This window comes from Somniosus microcephalus, chromosome 14 (assembly GCF_052327205.1).
Source record: "Somniosus microcephalus isolate GS21.2 chromosome 14, FLI_Smic_1.0, whole genome shotgun sequence".
Lineage (NCBI taxonomy): Eukaryota > Metazoa > Chordata > Chondrichthyes > Squaliformes > Somniosidae > Somniosus > Somniosus microcephalus.
In genome coordinates, this window is record NC_141000.1 from 34022408 (window position 1) to 34041908 (window position 19501).

The 19501-nt window shown below is 42.2% G+C and overlaps 1 protein-coding gene across 3 annotated transcripts in view; it reads left to right on the top strand.

Annotated features, from left to right (window-relative positions):
- The window catches only part of rubcnl (rubicon like autophagy enhancer), a 117266-nt gene extending 99588 nt beyond the window's left edge, over positions 1 to 17678 (top strand). For all 3 annotated transcript variants that reach the window (XM_086006482.1, XM_086006480.1, XM_086006481.1), the window contains exons 11-16: positions 1632 to 1696; positions 7312 to 7550; positions 8188 to 8249; positions 10288 to 10441; positions 11785 to 11875; positions 13132 to 17678. In XM_086006482.1, the coding sequence (XP_085862608.1) occupies positions 1632 to 1696; positions 7312 to 7550; positions 8188 to 8249; positions 10288 to 10441; positions 11785 to 11875; positions 13132 to 13244 (724 nt within the window). In that variant the 3' untranslated portion in view covers positions 13245 to 17678. The remainder of the gene's footprint in view (positions 1 to 1631; positions 1697 to 7311; positions 7551 to 8187; positions 8250 to 10287; positions 10442 to 11784; positions 11876 to 13131) is intronic.
- The last annotated feature ends 1823 nt before the right edge of the window (positions 17679 to 19501 follow it).

Here is a 19501-nt window from a genome sequence, read left to right on the forward strand (position 1 = left end):
GGGGAGTAGGATTGAATACTAGGGCACCACAATAATATGTACTAATAGCAGCTTAAATATAGTAAAACACCCCAAGTCTCTTTGCAGTAGTCTGAGGATTATTAGTGAGCATTGCAGGCAAGGTTCATTGGTAGGTTTTGAGGTTGCTTTTGAAAATGGGGAGAGATTGGTAAAGTGAAGGGATGAGTATTTAAAGTGTTGGGGTGTGGTGATTGATATTTACTTGTGGTGGAACAGTGGTGGGGAGAGTCAGAAGTATGGAGGCTATGATTTAGTAGGTGGAGCTTGGGAGGCCACTGAAAATGGCATTATGAAAGTTGAATGTAGAGGTGACCAAGGTGTGGATGAGGGTTATGATAGTGGTAGGAGCAAGGGTTGGTTATACTGTTGAGGTGGAAGTACTTGGTCTTGATGGGCACGGAGTGAGATTTGAAGCTCCACTTGGTGTTGAGCAGGATGTGGGGTTATGTACTTTCTGGTTCAGGCAGGGCAAACAATGGAGGGGAGGAAAGGTGTTGAGCTGGCAAAAGTTCCACCTTGTCATATTGGGAGCTTTGGGTCAAATGAATTTAATCCACAATGAAGTAAGAAATCTTCTCTCAACCTGTTTTTTTTTAAATGACAAGTTAATTAGGATCCAATGTTTTGGTCTTATTGCCAAGGATGAACATGTCACATAAATGAGGCATGAGCGAGTGACTTACTAAAAAAAAAAAAATATATAATTTTGCTGCAGAACTTCTAACAATTCAGTTTGCCCGTCTCTGTATAAGAGTGCACGTGAAGGAGCAGTGTGCGTCCTGTAGAATATATTTTGTTAATATCAATTCATGTACCTTCAATCTTCTTGTATACTGACTTTTTATTTGTATTTAACACAACAGGGGAAAGCTCCTGTAACCCATTCATTCCTGCCCCACTCCACTCCTGTCTCCATTGTGTGAGTGACTGCGAACCTGTCCTTTATAAGTGTGCGCTGCTTGGGAAATGGGGTTGGTGCTGCGGGACAGTGGGTATATGCAGCTGCCCTCTGACTGTCCAAACCACTGGCATACTGCAGACTTGTAGACTCCAATGCAACAGAGAAAGTCTATCACCAGTCGAGGGGAAACCAGGTTTAACAGCAGAACGCTGAGTCTTGGATGAATTCGGGCTCCCAGAATCTGAATGTGAAGAAGTGCTGCAGTGTGTAATATGCCCATGAAAAGATGTAAATTAGACCTCCCCCACCCCCACCCCCAAAGAGATGTTTCAAAATATGATGACTAAGACCTTGATGCCCAAGCCTTTGAATAAGGGGCCTCAATGTAATAAAATTCAGCCTCTATATAGGAAAGAATTGTCTGTCTGAAGCAGCGTGACTGATGGCCTCCTATCACAAAAATGCAAGTGCATGTGTTGACTTGCTGTATTTGAACTAACCTGGAGCCCATGTTCTGCCTGAAAACCACTTCCTTTCCCTAATCTGTATAAAAACCCTGGAATACTTTATATTTAAAAAAAAAAAATGTGCTGCTGTTCCCAGGTAAAATTCTTTAGCAAAATGATTATTTAGATCAAAGCAAGAACCTGAAGTGTTTGTCAATCTCTCTTTTAAAGTAAATTTTTGATTTTGTTGATTGCAATTACAGGAGAGAAGCTGTTGTAGCTGCTCAGAATTCTATGTGTGCTGGCTGTGGAACACCAATCGAACCCAGTAAGTAGCAGAGTGCATCTAATCATTGATTGGATCCTGAATATTCATTCAGTCACAGAAAAGGGACACTAAATAACTTCTGAGCTGCTTATGTGATTTTTATATTTATCTGGTCTGCACGTTTTGAGAAACTAACAACCCTAGACAATCTGGTGTGACTTTCTATGGTTGGTAGTTTCTCAAAACGTGCAGACCCAGCACACAAGACATCTACTGTTGCCTGCAAGGCTCAAATGGGGGAGGGGGGGCAGTGTTACGTGGTCTCCTTGTTCCTCCTACCAAATGCACCAACTCTTACTTCTCTATATTGAAATTAATTTCCCATTTATCAAGGTATTGACTTGGATAGAGAACTGGTTGGCGGACAGAAAGCAGAAAGTAGGAACTAATGGGTCTTTTTCCGAGTGGCAGGCAGTGACTAGTGGGATACCGCAGGGATCGGTCCTTGGACCCCAGCTATTCACAATATACATTAATGATCTAGACAAGGGAACTTGATGTAATATCTCCAAGTTTGCAGACAACACAAAGCTGGGTGGGCGTGTGTGCTGCGAGGAGGATACTGAGAAACTCCAGGATGATTTGGACAGGTTGGATGATTGGGCAGAAGCGTGGCAGATGCAATATAACGCAGATAAATGCGAGGTTATCCACTTTGGTGTCAAAAACAAAGGCAGACTATTACCTGAATGGCAATAGATTGGGAGAAGGGGAAGTGCAACGAGACCTGGGTGTCCATGTGCACCAGTCGCTGAAGGTAAGCATGCAGGTGCAGCAGGCGGTTAAGAAGGCAAATGGTATGTTTGCCTTCATAGCGAAAGGGTTTGAGTACAGGAGCAACGATGTCCTGCTGCAGCTGCACAGGGCCTTGGTGAGACCACACCTTGAGTGTGTGCAGTTTTGGTCGCCTTATCTGAGGAAGGATGTTCTTGCCATGGAAGGAGTTCAGCGAAGATTCACAAGGCTGATCCCTGGGATGGCAGGAATGACGTATGAGGAGAGATTGGGTCGATTGGGCTTATACTCGCTGGAGTTTAGAAGAATGAGCGGGGATCTCATCGAAACTTATAAAATTCTGACCGGTCTGGACAAACTAGATGCAGGTAGAATGTTCCTGATGGTCGGAGAGTCCAGAACCAGGGGTCATAGTCTAAGGATAAGGGGTAAGCCATTTAGGACAGAGATGAGGAAGAATTTCTTCACCCAGAGTGGTGAACCTGTGGAATTCTCTACCACAGAAGGTGGTTGAGGCCAAGTCTTTAAATATATTCAAGAAGGAGTTAGATATATTTCTCAGAGCTAAAGGTATCAAGGGATATGGGGAGAAGGCAGGTACGGGGTACTGAGTTGGATGATCAGCCATGATCTCATCGAATGGTAGAGCAGGCTCGAGGGGCCGAATGGCCTACTCCTGCTCCTATCTTCTATGTTACACGCCCATTCTGCAAGTTTGTTAATGTCATCTTGTATTTTGTCTCAGTCCTCCTCAGTATTAACTATACCCCCTACTTTGGTGTTATCTGCAAATTTTGGAATTGTACTTCCGATTTCCAAGTCATTTATGTAAATGGTGACCAGCAGTGGTCCCAGCACCAATCCCTGTGGAACACCACTTCCCACCTTCTGCCAGTCTGAGTAACTACCTTTAACCACTGATGAGGGGTTCCAGACCTGAAACGTTAACTCTGTTTCTCTCTCCATGGATGCTGCCTGGCCTGCTGAGTATTTCCAGCATTTTCTGTTTCAGATTTCCAGCATCTGCAGTATTTTGCTATTGTACCTTTAACCCCTACTCTGTTTGCTGTTTTGTAGCCAGTTTGCTACTTGTTCCCTGACTCCATATGCTCTGATCCTAGTCACGTATCTACCAAGCTATACTTGATCCATAGCCCTTGATACACTTGCCTAATAAAATGTGTCTATCTCGGTTTTGAAAATTTCAATTGACTCCGTATACGCAGCCTTTTAAGGAGCAAGTTCCAGATTTCCACTGTCCTTTGTGTGGGATAAAGTGTTTCCTGAATCCAGTTTGAAATGGCCTAACTCTAACTTTTAAGATTGAGTCCTCTTGATTTTTTTCCCCCCATCAGAGAAAATAGTTTCTCTATCTCCCCTATCGAATCCCTTTACCATTTTAAACCTTCTAAACTCACGAATACAAGTCCAGTTGATGCAACTTGTCCTCATACCCTTTAAGCCCTGATATTCTGGTGAATCTGTGCTGCACCCCCTCTTTCAGCCAATATATCCCTCCTGAGGTGCGTTGCCCAGAACTGAATAAAGTTCTCCAGATGTAATCTGACCAAGGCTCTGTACAACTGAAAAAAGACTTGCATTTATATAGCACCTTTCACGACCACCGGACATCCCAAAGTGCTTTGCAGCCAATGAGTACTTTAAGTGTAGTCACTGTTGGAATGTAGGAAAGACGGCAGCCAATTTGCACACAGCAAGCTCCCACAAACAGCAATGTGATGATTGACCAGATAATCTGTGATTTTTTTTTTTGTATCAAACATGGTGCAATAGTAGTAATTGCATTATCTCTTTACTTGGTTCTGTCATGAGGAAAGTATTGTACTGCTACCTCTCAACACTTCTCCATTACGATTTTTACAACAATTGAGGCTTTCAAGGCCTATATTTAGGGGGAACTGTGACTGCATGCATAATGCCCAAGTATTTTTTGCAGCCTTCAGCACTAAACAGTTGCAGATTTGAGTCATCGCCAGTTGAACAGGAATGGTGAGAAGATGGCTGAGATTACTTATGATAGCAAGCTCCAGCAATTTGAAGCTTATAATGCAGTATTTTAATTAAGGACTAGATAAAGAGTGCCATTACACTGAAGTGATTTTGACCATTTCAAATCTGATTTTCCGAGTTCCTGATTTGTTATGTGGCACTTCCCCTGTAGGGAGGGAGATTCATCTAAGTCAATCTCGTACAGCTCCTTCATGGCTGGTTTCTCGTGCGGCCTTGCACTGTCACCTCTAGTTTGGACTTTGTGTATGAAAATGAGAGGGTAATCAAGGCGAAGGGAGGAGATGATATTTAAAATACATTGAAGCTCTTCTAGTAACTTGGCAGGTTATTGTACTGCATGTTGTGGAACTGAGCCATTCCAAGGCGGGAAATTAGCCAGTAGTCCCTGCGGGTAGTGTGCATGCCTCCATCAACAAATAGCCTGTTGCCATTCTTTATCCAAGCTTGCATATAAAAGAGCCATTTGGGTAAGGTAGAAGGCAGTCAGTGCCTGTGAAAATGTACTTGTGTACACGTCGCCACCTTCTGCAGAAAAAGGGGGGTAGGGGGCATGTAAAGTAGTTATCAGAAGGTAGCAGCTCATTTTCAGTGTAGTTTCAGTAATTCCTATGTGCAAATATCTCTTGGGAGCACTCTGGCACTTTCAAGAAGCAATGCTTTGAATCAAAGTGCCTGTCCATTTCCCATATCTCGACTGGAAGAAACCAGTTCAGGCCATTGTTCTGACCACGTTTGGTATCCATAGGCCTGTTGTCTCTGTTTAACATCCCAGTTGTAATGGAGGTCCTGTGTTGAAATAACATGGGCTTTTACATGACTCTGTCTGAGACCTGCAGTGTAACTCCATTTATCTGGCATTGCAGCAATGCTTGGAACCCCACATGGGAGACTTGAGCTGCAATCAGCAGCTCTGAACACAGGCAGGCACTCTTTTTTTTCCTCCCTGCTGCCCCATTTGTTGTTGGGGCAGTATAGCCTTGGCTCCCTGCTTGCAGTGCAACTGTTGGTAAACAACACTATTCTACTTGGAACAATATACCTAGGGCATGAGTTATGCAGAAAAGGAAGATTGAATTTTAAGATTTAATATATTAGCAGTCACGCAACACCAGGTTATAGTCCAACAGCTTTATTTGAAATCACAAGCTTTTGGAGCGCTGCTCCTTCTTCAGGTGAAGTGGAGAAATGCATAAAGACATAGCTTATATAGTCAGAGAATCCTGTCAGATGTTTACAGGTAACCTTTCCAACTGCCATTTATCACACCTCGGCAGAGAGATAATCACAGCAGTCAAAGGTGTGAATGGTGTCCATCCCACCATCAAACTCACCATGGACTACTCCTCAGAATCAGTCTCCTTCCTGGACACACGAATCTCCATCAAAGACGGACACCTCAGCACTTCACTCTACCGCAAGCCCACGGACAACCTCACGATGCTTCACTTCTCCAGCTTCCACCCTAACCACGTTAAAGAAGCCATCCCCTATGGACAAGCCCTGCGAATACACAGGATCTGCTCACACGAGGAGGAACGCGATGGACACCTACAGACACTGAAAGACGCCCTTGTAAGAACGGGATATGACGCTCGACTCGTCGATCAACAGTTCCGACGGGCCACAGCGAAAAATCGCATAGACCTCCTCAGAAGACAAACACGGGACACAGCCAACAGAGTACCCTTTGTCGTCCAGTACTTCCCCGGAGTGGAGAAACTGCGCCATGTTCTTCGCAGCCTTCAACATGTCATCGATGACGACGAACACCTCGCTAAGGCCATCCCCACGCCTCCACTACTCGCTTTCAAACAGCCGCCTAACCTCAAACAGACCATCGTTCGCAGCAAATTACCCAGCTTTCAGGAGAACAGCGACCACGACACCACGCAACCCTGCCACAGCAACCTCTGCAAGACATGCCAGATCATCAACACAGATACCATCATCACACGTGAGGACACCACCCACCAGGTACATGGTACATACTCATGTGACTCGGCCAACGTTGTCTACCTCATACGTTGCAGGAAAGGATGCCCCGGAGCATGGTACATCGGCGAGACCATGCAGACACTGCGACAACGGATGAACGGACACCGCGCAACAATCACCAGGCAGGAGTGTTCCCTCCCAGTCGGGGAACACTTCAGCAGTCAAGGACATTCAGCCGCCGATCTTCGGGTAAGCATTCTCCAAGGTGGCCTTCGAGACACACGACAACGCAAAATCGTCGAGCAGAAACTGATAGCCAAGTTCCGCACCCATGAGGATGGCCTCAACCGAGATCTTGGGTTCATGTCACGCTACATGTAACCCCACCTGATGCAGGGTCATCCAGACTCGAGTCGACATTGGCTTGTTCTCTCTACACAGATGCGGCCGGACCTGCTGTGATTGCCAGCCAAAAAAAATGTTTTTTGTCTTTTTTTGTTTTTCATACAGACCCCAGCATCTGCAATATTTGACCCCTTGTGACCCCACCTCATTGTTCTTTGATGTAATGTTTCCCTGACTGACCTGTTTGGACACCATTCACACCTTTGACTGCTGTGATTATCTCTCTGCCGAGGTGTGATAAATGGCAGTTGGAAAGGTTACCTGTAAACATCTGACATGATTCTCTGACTATATAAGCTGTGTCTTTATGCATTTCTCCACTTCACCTGAAGAAGGAGCAGCGCTCCGAAAGCTTGTGATTTCAAATAAAGCTGTTGGACTATAACCTGGTGTTGTGTGACTTCTTAAATTTGTCCACCCCAGCCCAACTCTGGCATCTCCACACCATAATATATTAGCATTCAACAAATATTTTGTAATGGAACACTTGTTGAATTTTTTTCCTGTAGGATACATCAAAAAGCTCCGTTACTGTGAGTACTTGGGGAAGTACTTCTGTGAGTGTTGCCATCACAATGAGGAATCCCCAATCCCTGGCCGAATCCTAATGAGGTGGGATTTCAGCAAACATCCCGTCTGCCATTTCTCTAAACAGCTGTTGGAGAGCATATGGCACGATCCACTGTTCAACATATTCTACATCAACAAGTCTCTTTACAGCAAAGTAAAGGAACTGAGAAAAGCCCAGGTACTTATGGCTATTTATGCTTTTGTGGTATGGGGGTGGAATGATTAGAATCTGTGTATTTTATTTAGTTATTGATGCAAGTTAGAAATGTGTGCTAATAAAGGAAGAGGATCTTTTGTTGGTTTATTTTTCATTCTTGGGATATGAGCATCACTGGCAAGGCTGGCATTTATTGCCCATCTCTAGTTGCTCTTAAAGGCGGTTAGAGAGCTGTCGTCTTGAATGGCTACAGTCCATGTGGTGAAGATACTCCCACAGTGCTGTTAGGTAGGGAGTTCCAGGATTTTGACGTAGGAACGGTGATGAATGTCCAAGTCCGGATGGTGTGTGACTTGGAGGTGATGGTGTTCCCATGCACCTGCTGGCCTTGTCTTTCTAGATGTTGGAGGTGCTGCTGAAGTTGCAGCGCCCTCTGACTATGCTGACCTTTATATATACAGTACAAAAGCAAAATACTTCAGATGCTGAAAACCTGAAATGTTTTTTGGTTGTAGATAGCTATTTGCATCAGTAGGTGGCATTGCAGTAATACAGAACACTCTTTTATTGATGTATTGAAATATGTTTCAGTTGTAGATAGCTATTTGTATCAGTAGGTGGCATTGCAGTAATAACAAAACACTTTTTTTCACATCAGGAACTTCAAGAGCAATTGATTCACATCAAGAAGCTTCTAAGAACCTGCAGATTGGCTGAAAGGTACCTTTTTTACCCGCTGCCGCACCACCACCACCCCCCCCCCCCCCCCCCCCCCCACCCCTTCCACCAATGTGAAATAGTACACCTAGATGGTTGGGTAGGGTTAATTTAACCATTTGTCTAAATGACTGGTTAGTTGAGTTGGACTATACAGGTAATAATCTGCATTAAGTGATCTTAAAAAGGTAAGTGTATAGGGCTCCTCTGGTTTATCAGGTACAAGATTACTGGACAGACCATGTCCAACAAACAAATGTCTAACCACCGCCCCATGACATTCAACGGCATTACCATCGCCGAATCCCCTACCATCAATACCCTGGGTGTCACCATTGACCAGAAACTTAACTGGACCAGCCACATAAATACTGTGGCAACAAGAGCAGGTCAGAGGCTGGGTATTCTGCAGGTGAGTGTCTCACTTCCTGACTCTGCAAAGCCTTTCCACCAACTACAAGGCACAAGTCAGTAGTGTGATGGAATACTCTCCATTTGCCTGGATGAGTGCAGCTCCAACAACACTTGAATCTCAACACCATCCAGGACAAAGCAGCCCATTTAATTGGCACCCCATCCACCACCTTAAGCATTCACTCCCTCCATCACTGGCGTACCGTGACTGCAATGTGTATCATCTACAAGATCCACTGCAGCAACTCGCCAAGGCTTCTTTGGCAGCACCTCCCAAACCTACAACCTAGAAGGACAAGGGCAACAGGCACATGGTAACCACCTCCAAGTCACACACCATCTTGACTTGTTCCTTCATTGTCGCTGGGTCAAAATCCTGGAACTCCCTACCTAACAGCACTGTGGGAGTACCTTCACCACACGGACTGCAGTGGTTCAAGGCGGCGGCTCACCACCTTAAAGGCAATTAGGGATGGGCAATAAATGCTGGCCTTGCCAGCGACACTCGCATCCCATGAACGAATTAAAAAAAAAAAGACAACAGCTATTTCTTTCCTGCAACCTCAGCAATCGTTGATGTATTGAGGTTTGCAATACGCGTGCTAGAAAGTGTAAATTCACTTTTTAAACACATGATTGTCAAATGTATGTGCATATGTGCTGATGTATGCCTACTCCCACAGTAATAGATCTTGCAATAAGGTTCTTTGGGCGGTCAGTGCTACCAATCCTTTTTATATTTATAAAAAAAAAAAAAAAAAAAAAAATTAATTTTGGTTTTCAAACTTGGTGGGGGAGGGGGGCCCTGCAAATACTAGCACACTTCAAGTACAAATTTTGTTGAGCGGCTAACTTTTTTTTATTGTCCATCCAAAAACGATTACGCAAAATAGGATTTTCATGAAGGCATGTCAGCTGACTGCTTTGTACCATACAGCAAGAACCCATGCTGCAGTGTTTCTGAGCCTTCACTGTGCAGGATTTGGGATCCCCACTGCAGTAATCTCAATCATGCAACAGCCTAATGTGTTCATACTCTCTCCTTTTTCCTCTTTCTTCCCCCCCCCCCTCCCCCCAGCCTCCCAAAAAACTGCTGTTGAGGCTAGGTCAATTGAAAATGTAAAAATAGAGATGGATAGTTTTGTTAGGTAAGGTTTATAGAACCATGGTGGGTAGATGGAGTTGAGCTACAGATCAGCTATGATCTCATTGAATGGGTGGAACTGGTTTGAGGGGCTGGATGGCCTAATTCTGTTCCTATGTCTGTCGTCTTCCCTGCACCTGTCCCCCACCCCCTGCATATGCCACAAAAACTAAAGTCAGAACTAACTGTTCATGAAGCAATGGTTTTCAAAGTGCAGTAAGCCTCGAATGCAGGAATGCAAATTCAAGTCGCATATTTGCAAAAGCTTGTGCTGAAAATAAATTGCCATTCTAAAATCACCTAATTTGTATTGCAGTGGTCTTTTGTGGGCAGTATTGCGTAATTGTTTATTTTCCAGACACACTAGGCCTCTGTCTAGCCTCTACCATTGTCAGAATGACTTACTGTTGCTTAGTCTAATTAAGATGCTGCATTCAATATGCCCAATTCTAATCTTGGTCTGTCTCTGTTTAAATTTGGCAGGGCAATGATAGAGTTCTGGCAGATACATGCCCATCTGACTGAGGAGCTGCACCTTTACTCACTGAATGATCTGATGATGGTGAAACGAGGCCTGTTGGTTCCGGGCCTGAAAGATACTCTGAGAAATGTCCTTGCTCACGTGGAAAATTGTGAGGTAAAGCCAGCCTAAGTCAAGGCCAATGAGTTATTTCTAGTCTGACTGTCAACCCCTTGGCTAGGTGAAAGCACCCTGCCTCTGAGTCAGAAAGTCATGAGTTCAAACCCCACTCCAGAGATCTGATCACAATCTTGGCTGACACTACAGTACAGTACTGAAACTGTCCTGCCCAATTGGAGAGTACTGTCTTTCCGATGAGGGGTTTAAATCAAAGCTCCTAGATGGACATCCTTTGGCACTATTTGACGAGCAGGGGAATTCTCCTGGATAATATTTCTCCTCCAACCAACATAACTAAACAGATTATCTGGTCACTTATCTCATTACTGTTTGTGGGGGCCTTGCAGTGCACAAATTGGTTGCTGTGCTTGTCTACAAAACCGTGACTGCACTTCAAACGTAATCCATTGCCTGTGAAGTGCATTGCCATGTCCTGAGATCGTGGAAGGTGTTCTATAAATGCAAGTTGTTCGTTCTTCTGTTCAGAAAGGAACTCAAACTTTTGCTAGGGAAATGAATGCCACAGTTTGGATTTGTGTAGTGTTCCTCATGTAAAAGAACATCTAAGCACTTCATATTCATTTTGGCTCATCAAAGATTATACACTACTGAAATGTTAGTCAGAGTTCAAAATGGTAACCTGAGGTTCCCATCAGCAATCTCAAACCTTTTAAATGATGCAACATCGTTAAAGTATTCAGGGGTGATACAGAATATGGCTACTTTATTACTCATTTAATTGAAAATAGCAACTTTTCAAACCTGTGAAACATTCTTTTTGTGGAATAGAATACAGACCAGAATAAAGACTTGGGCAATTTGCTCATACCTTCATGGCTCTTGAGCAGTACCACTAAATTTTATTTTCCATAAACAAACAACTTATTTGTTTCCCTTCCCCTTCCTCCTCCTCTCCTCATCCACACCCCCTACAAAATGCAATTGTAGTTTTAAATAGTGGGAGAAATGTTCAGACTTTACTCCTGAGCAATAGTGGGGAAATGTTGACCAGTGAATCCTCATGGAGTCTACTGCCAGTGCTTAATTACTGTTGTCCTGCTGCAAGTAGGATTGCTTCAGGTCTGACAATGGGAATAATTTATCCCAAGATGCTAACTGGGAGATCTAGTTGTAGTAATTTATAGCCGGATTATCTGACTGCAGGAATTGCAAGCACTCTTATGTTGTAGCACTCTTTTATGTTGTAGTGTTTTAGGTTTAGAATCTCACTGCAATCTGGCTGTCATTCAGTGGTTCAAGTTCATGTGTAGATGGAATGGACTGAACATTGTTAATGTGAAGATGCTGTTGGTTTTAAATGTTTCATTTGTTTTCTATAGTTATGTATGGCCAAGGGCTTCATCTGTGAGTTTTGCAGGAATAGAGATATTCTCTTCCCCTTTCAGACAGACCAATGCAAACGATGTTGTGGTGAGTACAATTCTTTCAGGTGGCAGTTTTTCTGTGCACCTAGCATCAATATAGAACTTTTTTTTGTATGCACTCTGGTCATGCACATTAAGCCCAGCCTCTGAAGAGCTGTGTGTGCATGTTCCCTACACTTGCCACTCCCACCCCCTGTTATTGCTGTATCGAATGTATCTTGAATGATTCCAGGGTATTTTGCCTCCCAATTGTTAATCACTGCATGAAGACAAACCTTTTTAATAGTTGAAACCTGCCCCCTTGTCTGCTCCCACTGTTTAAAGTAGTATTTTGGATTAACTTTTTGCACACCATTTACTATCTTGTATAAGGTAACCTTTCAGATTCCTCTTTCCAGTCTTTTCAAATATCTTGCTGACCCTGTGGATCGGTCTCATGGCTCTTCTCTATACTACCTCTGGTGCTTGACTGTCTCGTATTCAGAACTGGACACCGTATTCAAGGTGCAGTCTGACCAGAGCACACTACATTTTGATTGTCTTCCTCTGACTTGTATTCAAGTTGGGAGTGAATTAGAAACCTAGAAAAATAGGAGCAGGAGCAGGCCATTCAATATGATCATGGCTGATCCTCTCTCAATACCATGTTCCTGCTCTCTCCCCATACCCCAATTACTGATGTCTAGGTGCTTCCTTATTATGTTAGACATGTGTGACACCAAAAACCAGCTCCCCATACATCATGTGTTGGTTATCCTGACTCAAAGTCCTTTCTAACATGCCATTGAGCATCTTTCAATGCTGTAATAGTGTCTTTGGTCCTCTGACTCTTCACATTGCTGAAAAAGCTTTTTCCCCATTACTACCATAGTTGTTGACTACCCACTTTTACATTAACCTTTCAGCTGATTTAAATACCAGCCTTAATTTTCTTTTAACTGTTCACTGTATTCCTCCCAAAACCTTTCCAACTCTCCTTCTCAAGTCCATTCTTAAAACTAACCTTTTTTTGTTTAAGCTTTTGGTCAACCCTCTTAATTTGACTTTGCACCCATTTCTTTTTTAAAGGCTCCTCTGTAAAGCACTTTGCCATAATTTCTACATTAAAAATGCTTTAGAAATGAAAGATGTTCTTGCTGTAATATAATTGGAGCAAACTGTAAGTCCACTTTCTCTTCCCAATCCCCTCCATTTTAATGGATTATTGCATTTAATGGATTATTACATTTGTTTGGTCTCTTGTAAATATTTGTGCTTTTAATTGACAGATGAACTAACTTATTCTTTCATTCCAAACACCAGTATGCAAAGCGTGCTTTCATAAAGAGTGCTTCAAAACAGAAAAGTGTCCAAAGTGTGCAAGGATTCAAGCACGGAAGGAGCTGCTCCTGGCTTTCCAACAGCCAGTGGGCTAAGCAACACTGCAACAGGCTGGGTGTCGAGGTGGAAATCCTGATGGGAGTGAGCGGATTTCAGTTTAAAAACCACAAATGTGATGCCAGCTTAATTTTTTTTAAAAAATGGAACAGTGACGACGTCTGGAACGCCGCCAGTTTTTTCGAACTGTCTAGCAATGAATGCAAAACTCCTCAGGTGGTGTAGCTTCACAGTGATACCATGGTAACCATTCCTGTAACAGATTTTCAGTTCTAGTGGGAAAGTTACTTTGCCATCAACTGAAAATGTAAATTAGATTGCATTAGCATAAACCATGACGATTTATCCAAAGTCTGAGGAATTTATCCTAACTTTTGTAAAGTTAGGACTTAAAAGGCAAGGTTTTATTTTTTTTTACTATGCAGAAGCCTTAGGACCTACATTAAAAAAAATTGAGTATCATAATGTTAGTGTATTTTATGCAGTGGCATGAAGCAGATAAGTATTTAAATTCTAGTTTCGGTATTCCGCCCTGCTTTTGCACACGTCATTTTTTTTCTGGTGGGGGAAGGAGTGGGGAAATTACCAAAAATAGCACTAGAACGTTGAGCCGTCATTGTCCTCCCCAACAGAGACCATTTATATATTTTTAAAAAAAAAGTAAAATTATCACCAGAAGAGCCAGTTTCTCACTGCTCGGATGTCCTTAAAATTACTGTTTGTTGCTGGATGCTAAACATGTTGGCATGGTGCCAACATGGCTGGCTTTTTCCCTGTTGCATTAATTTTGTTCCTGTTCTCATGGAGGTCCTGGGCCACCACTGGTAGAATGTCAGTCAGGGTTAAGGGGTGAAGGTGTTACTTTGGCACCAGCTAGCACCATTGGCATCATTAGAGTACTTGGATTCTTCTGCACTAATATTAAAAGGAATTAGATATAATTATGTAGAGTCTCTCCATTTCTCAACTGTTGATAATCTAACTCGCTTATGTAAGTGAGGTGTAAGGCTTTTTTTTACAGCATAATTTATTTTCTCATTCTAGCTTTGGAATGTTTAATGAAAATATGAAAGTTCAAACATACTCCTTCACCCCTCCCCTAAACAGGCCATGTGCTCCAAAAGAGGGGGTCATCTAACTTTTGTGAAAATATTGATTTAAAAGAGAGAACTCTTGCTATTCTATTCAAATTTGCACTCAACTGGATAAAATTGCCATTTAAATGTGTGTTTTCTTTTCTTGCGTAAGCTATAGAAATATTGACAGTGAATGAACTGTAGTTTCAAACCCCTGCACTTGCAAATGTGTGTAGGATTCTTTTGCTCTTTATATTTAAAAGAAAGTATAAATTCAAACTTTTTAAAACCTTTATTAAAAAAAAAAAGTATTTTAAGAAAGCCCAATATGTAAATGAGTTATAAAATGCAGCATAACTGCATTTTGTAAATATTCTAAGACTATATGATTTACTTGTCCACTTTTATATAAAAAAAATTTAAAAAAATTCTTGCAGGCACATTAATGTGTAAAACAGTGCTAATGGATTTGGCAATTGCATGGGCCTGACTGAAGCATTTGAGGCTTTTATTTCTCGCAGTTAAAGGGCAACTGTCTTTCTTGTGAAGTTGTGTTCGGTACACTTTTTTTCTTTTTGGTTTAGGGAGAAGTTATGTAGCACGATGTGAGGCTGCATTTCATACCATTGTTGTGATTACAAAAATTTTTTACCAACCACCTTTTCTTGGAAGATGGTGCTCCTTTTTTAAAAGGGAATGTTGCTGTGGTGAAATTTCAATGTAAAACCTTTTGTCATTCAACTCCTGAGTAGGACTGTGTGTTTTTAAACAAAGTAACCTTGAAATTCTGCTTTGTAAATTTTAACTACAAACATTTATGAAATTGCTTTGTCCACCATTTTAATGGGAATACTGATCTGTTTAAAATGGGTTGGTTCCTCATTTAAAATGGCAGAATAGAGGAATTTTATTTTACTGTATTAAATGTTTGTAAACTAATATTCCCACAGCATGATTTCAAGGGATTGTCTATTTTATGGACAAGTGTTTGATACATCTGTGTTTAAACAAAAAAATTATCTAGTTTGCATGATCATATTTGTCAATGTGTTGCACCCTATACTTTCATCCACTGAGTCCATTGTGATGGCCCCACTGTGGCAGATGGTGCAGTAAGGGCAAAATCATCTCTGAATTATGTTGCTTTATTTTTTCCAATTTCTTGTGATGCAATCTATCTCTGTACATTCTACACAGATCTCTCCTCCTCCATTCACGTAATTAGTTTGCAAAACTTGGTTATGCCCAGATAACACAATGCAATTGCTGTACTGTGCCTCATTAAATACTTAACTTTTGAGAAGATCTGCTTAAATATTATCTGGTGTTCTGTATACATTTCCCTTAAAGACTTGGGCCACATTTTGATGACATGCATGACTTCAAAATGTGACCTGATTTTGCAACATTTTTTTTTAATGTACAAAATGCCAAATAACCATTTTTGGAAACTGATCTTCCCATGGGTTAAATCCAAAGTGGTACACAATTTGATGCCAGCACATGTGGTGTCAGCACTAGACTGTAACTATTTATCAAACTGAATAACTGAGGAGAGGGGAAGGCCAAAATAGATGCATGGAGGTAGATTTTTTTTATCACCAATAAAGATGAATAGCTAGTTTTATGTTTTTTCTTGTGAAGTAAAATCGCTGGGTGGCTCTTCCATAATTAATACTGTCAGTGTATAAGTTAACAAATTGTTAATTCGATCACGTTACTTGCAAAGCTATTTCCATAGATACAACAGCCCTTTAAAATATCTCAACTCTGGTAGGAAACATTTTATCTTCACTTGTGCTATTCCAGAGACACTGTAGGTACCTCTTACATCGGGTATCTTGCCACAAAAGGCTGCCTTTGATGTGATCTGGGCTGTACTTGGCTGGCTGTTATTCTAGTGAGTAAGGATTGGCATCTTTTTCAGTCCTGGGTGCTGTTTACAGTACAAAATGAAAGCCCGTAATTTTTTTTCCCCTAATGGCTTTCCAGCACTGGGAACAGCATTCAAGAGTTTGGGCAACTTGCTATAACAGCAGTATCTGTGAATGGGTGAATCCAATATATGATCTTCAGCAATCAAGCTGGGGGGAACCTGATCTGGCAGGTGTGTAAAAGACTGGAGGATGAAGTTGCAGCATTTTTATTTTCATTGTGCATGATATTTGGCTCTAATGTTGGTTACACTGAGTGGCACAGTGCTGCCAATGTATTTTACATGGTGTCATAAAGTGGATGTCTTCACATTTTCTGTCTTGCTTTCATGCACCATTTTTTTTGAGCGAGCTGGAGGAGAAATAGCCATGAATATCACTTGGGCGTATAAGACACTAATCCATATTTTCCACCCCCACCCCAAACTGTAGAACTAAATGGGAGAAGTACTAGTTCCTACTTTCTACTTGAAGGCCATTCAGAGCTAATGTCCTGGTAGGGTTACACAAAATAGTTTCCATGATGATGCAGGGGTAAATGTGCCATGTGATAGTGCTGAGCCAGGCAGACAACAAATTGCAAAGTATTTCCCCATTGCAAATGTCTTGGGAGGAAGCGGGGGCGGGGGGGGGGACATTTGAGGAAAAAAAAATTGTGGGGTGAAGAGGGAGAAAACATTTCCTACTGGAAATTTAGAATGATGGCATAGAACCACTTTATTAAGTAAAAGATCCCCTAATGCCTTGGGTGGGGGTTAAATGCACTCTTGGTATGATGCTCAGCCAAACAAACCAGTTAAGTTCCAGGTTCAATCCATGGTTTGTGTTGAGCTTGCTGCTAGATCATGACAAATGGGCCTGGACACTGCATCCCAAGTCATTATCCAGTGACCCTTACTAGAAATGCCTGTATTTAGATACAAGGTGAGGACAGATTGGGAAGGGCTTGGGCACAGTTGCACCCTAATATAGTTGAATAGCTGCCCAGAGTTGCACATTATACTTGCACTTGGCCAATTATATAATCTCTGGGGCCTGTAGAACTATGCCAATCAGGATGAGGAGATATTGATAGAGTTGGCTCTTGCTGCTTGCATCTCCTACTGAGATTTTAAACAATTTTTTTTAGTTCTTGATGGGGGGGGGGGGAAGGGGTGAAGAGTATTTTACATCTCCCATTCCAAGATTAACTTTCCTCTTTACGTAAGCCACCTTTAGCAGAAGGTTTGATGCAGGTTTTTTTAATTGTAATTTATTGTATATTGTGAACAATCCCCTTTCTGTTATAAATTGAGGCCCTAGTGTTTCAAATGTCTGCAGCTGCAGAAAGTGATGACTTTTGGGCACAACTGTGTTTTGTGTACAATCTTTTTGCACTTGTTGTATTTTCAAAAATCCATTTCTCACATGCAGTGTGTTTGTCCTGTGTATGAGTGGCACAATAAAATAGCTTCTATTTCAATGTTTGTATCAGAAGCTTCATCTGTTGAGCCAATTCCTCAAACACTCTCTGATCTTTGTGGTTGGTTGGGGGCTGGCAGGGTAGGAGGAATGTCATTGGCAGTATGATGCTAACCCATTAGCCGTAGAAAGACTTCACACACGCTCACTCTGCTATAAACTCTGTCATACTGGGTATCGTCACCAAGTTAGATGGCACTCAAGAACCCAATCCTCTTCCTTGCGCTCACTCACTTAAGAGTTGTTGATCTCCTCTGGTGCCACTGCTAGGAATGACTAGTTGGCTTCTGATGCCAAATAGCAGAAACGCACTCGTGAGGAAGTGTAAGAGGTGTTTGGCATACATTTTGGTTTTAAATGTGATTTAGGAACGTAATCTGTCTACCTAAACTTTTAAAACCCAGCTAATCTCGTGAACAATGTTAACTATGCATAGATCTGCAGCTAAACAGTTTGGTTCATGTCTTGTCATAGTTTAAAGTTTTTTAAGCCACCTGAGTAAAAACATAAATTAAACTAATTAGTGAGAGGGATGGTTGTACTTAATTTTAGAACTTGTGTTCTGTTCCAGTCAGCTCACCAGTGATGGAAGGTCAGTTTGACAAATCAATATTTTGTGCAGCATATAACATTGAAAATAAGTGACCATACTCCAGTGTATGTGGATGCATCATACAGTATTGCAAAATCCTGAATATGCACTCTCAAAATAGATAGTGTAATATTGCATTTTGCAAATGGTACCATGCCAAAGACCCTATACTTGGGTTAAAATATTACCAGGGCCCCTAGGAGAAAATTAGGGCATTGGAAAGTGGCATGCTGACCAGTTTAGGGAAGAATAGCTCTATTCTGTGTTTGGCTTGACCTGTACCTGACCTGGGACTGCTTCATGTGGCCAAAAATTGAAAAAATGCTCCAGCACGTGCATTCTTCACCTTGATCAGCCCAATACAAAGCCCTGAAATAACACCATGGAATATTAGCATACAAATATTTGACCTATTCTGTACCTAACCTCCTGTGTCAGCAGGTTGTTAAATTAAACATCTCCAGTATAATAGCAGTGAGGGGAATTTCAGATGCCCCAGTTAAGCGTTTGTATGCTAATGCCAACTATCTTTCTGGACCATTGAAATGTAAGAACTTGCCATCCTTCACACCCAAGTCTTTCATCACAAATGCCTGCTGTAAACAGCGTACTTAAAGATTTTATTTCAATGTGGGGAAGGGTGAGGTTATCCACGTTTGGCCTGAAAGAGAGATTAGAGTATTTTCTAAATGGTGAGAGGCTAGGAACTGTGGAGGAGTAGAGGAAAATTTTGGGGTCCATGTACAGAATCACCTCCTGCTGATTGCCGCCCTCCCTCAGCTGATGAATCAGTACTCCTCCATGTTGAACGCCACTTGGAAGAAGCCGAGTAGCAAGGGTACAGTATGTACTCTGGGTGTGGGACTTCAATGTCAATCACCAAGTGTGGCTCAGTAGCACCACTGCTGGCAGAGTCCTGATGGACATAACTGCCAGTCTGGGCCTGCGATAGGTGGTGAGAGAACCAACATGAGGGAAAAACCTACTTGACCATGTCCTCACCAACCTACCTGTCGCAGATGCATCTGTCCATGGCAGTATTGGTAGCAGTGACCACCGCATAGTCTTTGTGGAGACAAAGTCCCATCTTCACACTGAGGACACCCTCCATTGTGTTGTGTGGCACTACCATAGTGCTAAATAGGCTAGATTGAGAACTGATCTAGCAGCTCAAAACTGGGCATCCATGAGGCGCTGAGGGCCATCAACAGCAGAATTGTATTCCACACAAT